The sequence below is a fragment of the Poecilia reticulata genome, unplaced genomic scaffold (assembly GCF_000633615.1).
Source record: "Poecilia reticulata strain Guanapo unplaced genomic scaffold, Guppy_female_1.0+MT scaffold_251, whole genome shotgun sequence".
Classification (NCBI taxonomy): Eukaryota; Metazoa; Chordata; class Actinopteri; order Cyprinodontiformes; family Poeciliidae; genus Poecilia; species Poecilia reticulata.
In genome coordinates, this window is record NW_007615036.1 from 139643 (window position 1) to 141179 (window position 1537).

Consider the following 1537-nt stretch of genomic DNA (forward strand, 5'->3'; position numbering starts at 1 on the left):
CCGGGCGGCAGTAGCAGATGGCGTTGTAGAAGCGGCAGTAGCAGGTGTCACAGGGGTCGCAGCAGGGCAGTGAGTAACCCAGACAGAACTGCTGGTGAGGGATGCAGCGGCGAGGCGAACGCACGGCTCTGCCTTGCTGCTGCAGCGCAGACGAGTCCTGCAGGACAAGGGAAAATACCCACAGTTGGGTCAATTTGATGCAAAATTACAAATAGCTGCAGAGGACAGTTCTGCACCTCATTGTTGGAGCCCACTTCCATCAGCAAGCGGTCTTCCTCTGAGTCCACAGGAAGGAGACCGCCATCTTGAAGAGGGCTGGGGGCGTGGCCTCTATCTGCAGACACAGGAAGGACAAACTGCTTAGTACCTGAAACAGTCCAACGTTTCGTTAGATGTTTTCTACACGAATCTGCTCTGCAAAGCTCCAGGTTGAAACTGGAACCATGACCACCAGTAATTCTGGAGGGGGGGATTCAAGCTCTCTGATTGGACGTCTGTCACTGACCGATGTCAGCCAGGTAGGCGGCGTCGGGGCGGACGGCGGCCGCTGGGCCGTCGTCCAGCCGGATTCCTCCGTGGACCAGGGAGGCGGCCGGCTGCAGCAGACTGGAGGAGGCGCAGCAGAGCAGCAGCATGCCCAACATCCTGCTGCGGTCACCAAACACAAGAAGAAGAAAAATCTGCACTACAACTCCCACAATCCTCGGTGGCTCCAACAGCAGCTTCTGAAAGGAGGAAACAGGAAACAGAAGCAGTTTTATCTTCCTGTTAGGAAATCAGAAGAATTTGAGCCACGTTAAACAATCCAACAACAAGGTAGCCTTAAATTCAAGCAAACAGTAAATATAATTATTACAACCCTAACAACTAAATTACAACAATTACATAAAGAGCAGCTGATGCTGAGTTTCTAGCTGTTGTCCCAAGTTGGATATTAACTTTAGCTAAAAGAACACTTTTAATAAATTACCAGCATATTTAAAGATAACAACATTAATAAACAGCACAGCTATAACTACGAGCTGCATAGTTATATTCATTTAGACTGACTGGCTGCAGCTCTGCTTGTCCTTCAGAAACATTTCAGAAATGAAAACGCTCCAAATATCATTTTTCTCCTTTTCCATTCACTGGATCTCAGTTACTCTGGATGCATCTGGAAAAGGTTCTGGTCGGTCTGTGGTTCTGCTGAACTTTCTGTAAAGTGCAGATTTGATTGGTCCCCTGCATGTTTGTGGTTGGGCAGCGTCGACATGATTGCTTTGGGTCCCACCCACCCGACTGGTGGAACGGAGGGACTGCAGTGAGTCGGGGATCTCAGTGCAACCGGAGGGGTGAGGGTGGCCCCCATAGACAGGACACGGTTTCATGCCTATGGTTGCACCCATCCCCCACGGCGCCATGGGGTTGTGTGGCTTGGAGGAAGGGTGTACGGGTTAAGGGAGGGGTGTACGGGTTAAGGGAGGGTGTACGGGTTAAGGGTGTACGGGTTAAGGGAGGGGTGTACGGGTTAAGGGTGTACGGGTTAAGGGTGTAC

General features: G+C 51.0%; 1 protein-coding gene across 1 annotated transcript in view; it reads right to left on the reverse strand.

Moving 5' to 3' along the window:
- Positions 1-1537, reverse strand: part of agrp (agouti related neuropeptide) — an 8855-nt gene that overhangs the window by 4537 nt on the left and 2781 nt on the right. Inside the window, exons 2-4 of the mRNA XM_008402721.2 lie at positions 506-725; positions 237-334; positions 7-157 (exon numbers count right to left, since the gene is read on the reverse strand). Coding sequence (XP_008400943.1) covers positions 7-157; positions 237-334; positions 506-644 — 388 coding nt within the window. The 5' untranslated portion in view covers positions 645-725. The remainder of the gene's footprint in view (positions 1-6; positions 158-236; positions 335-505; positions 726-1537) is intronic.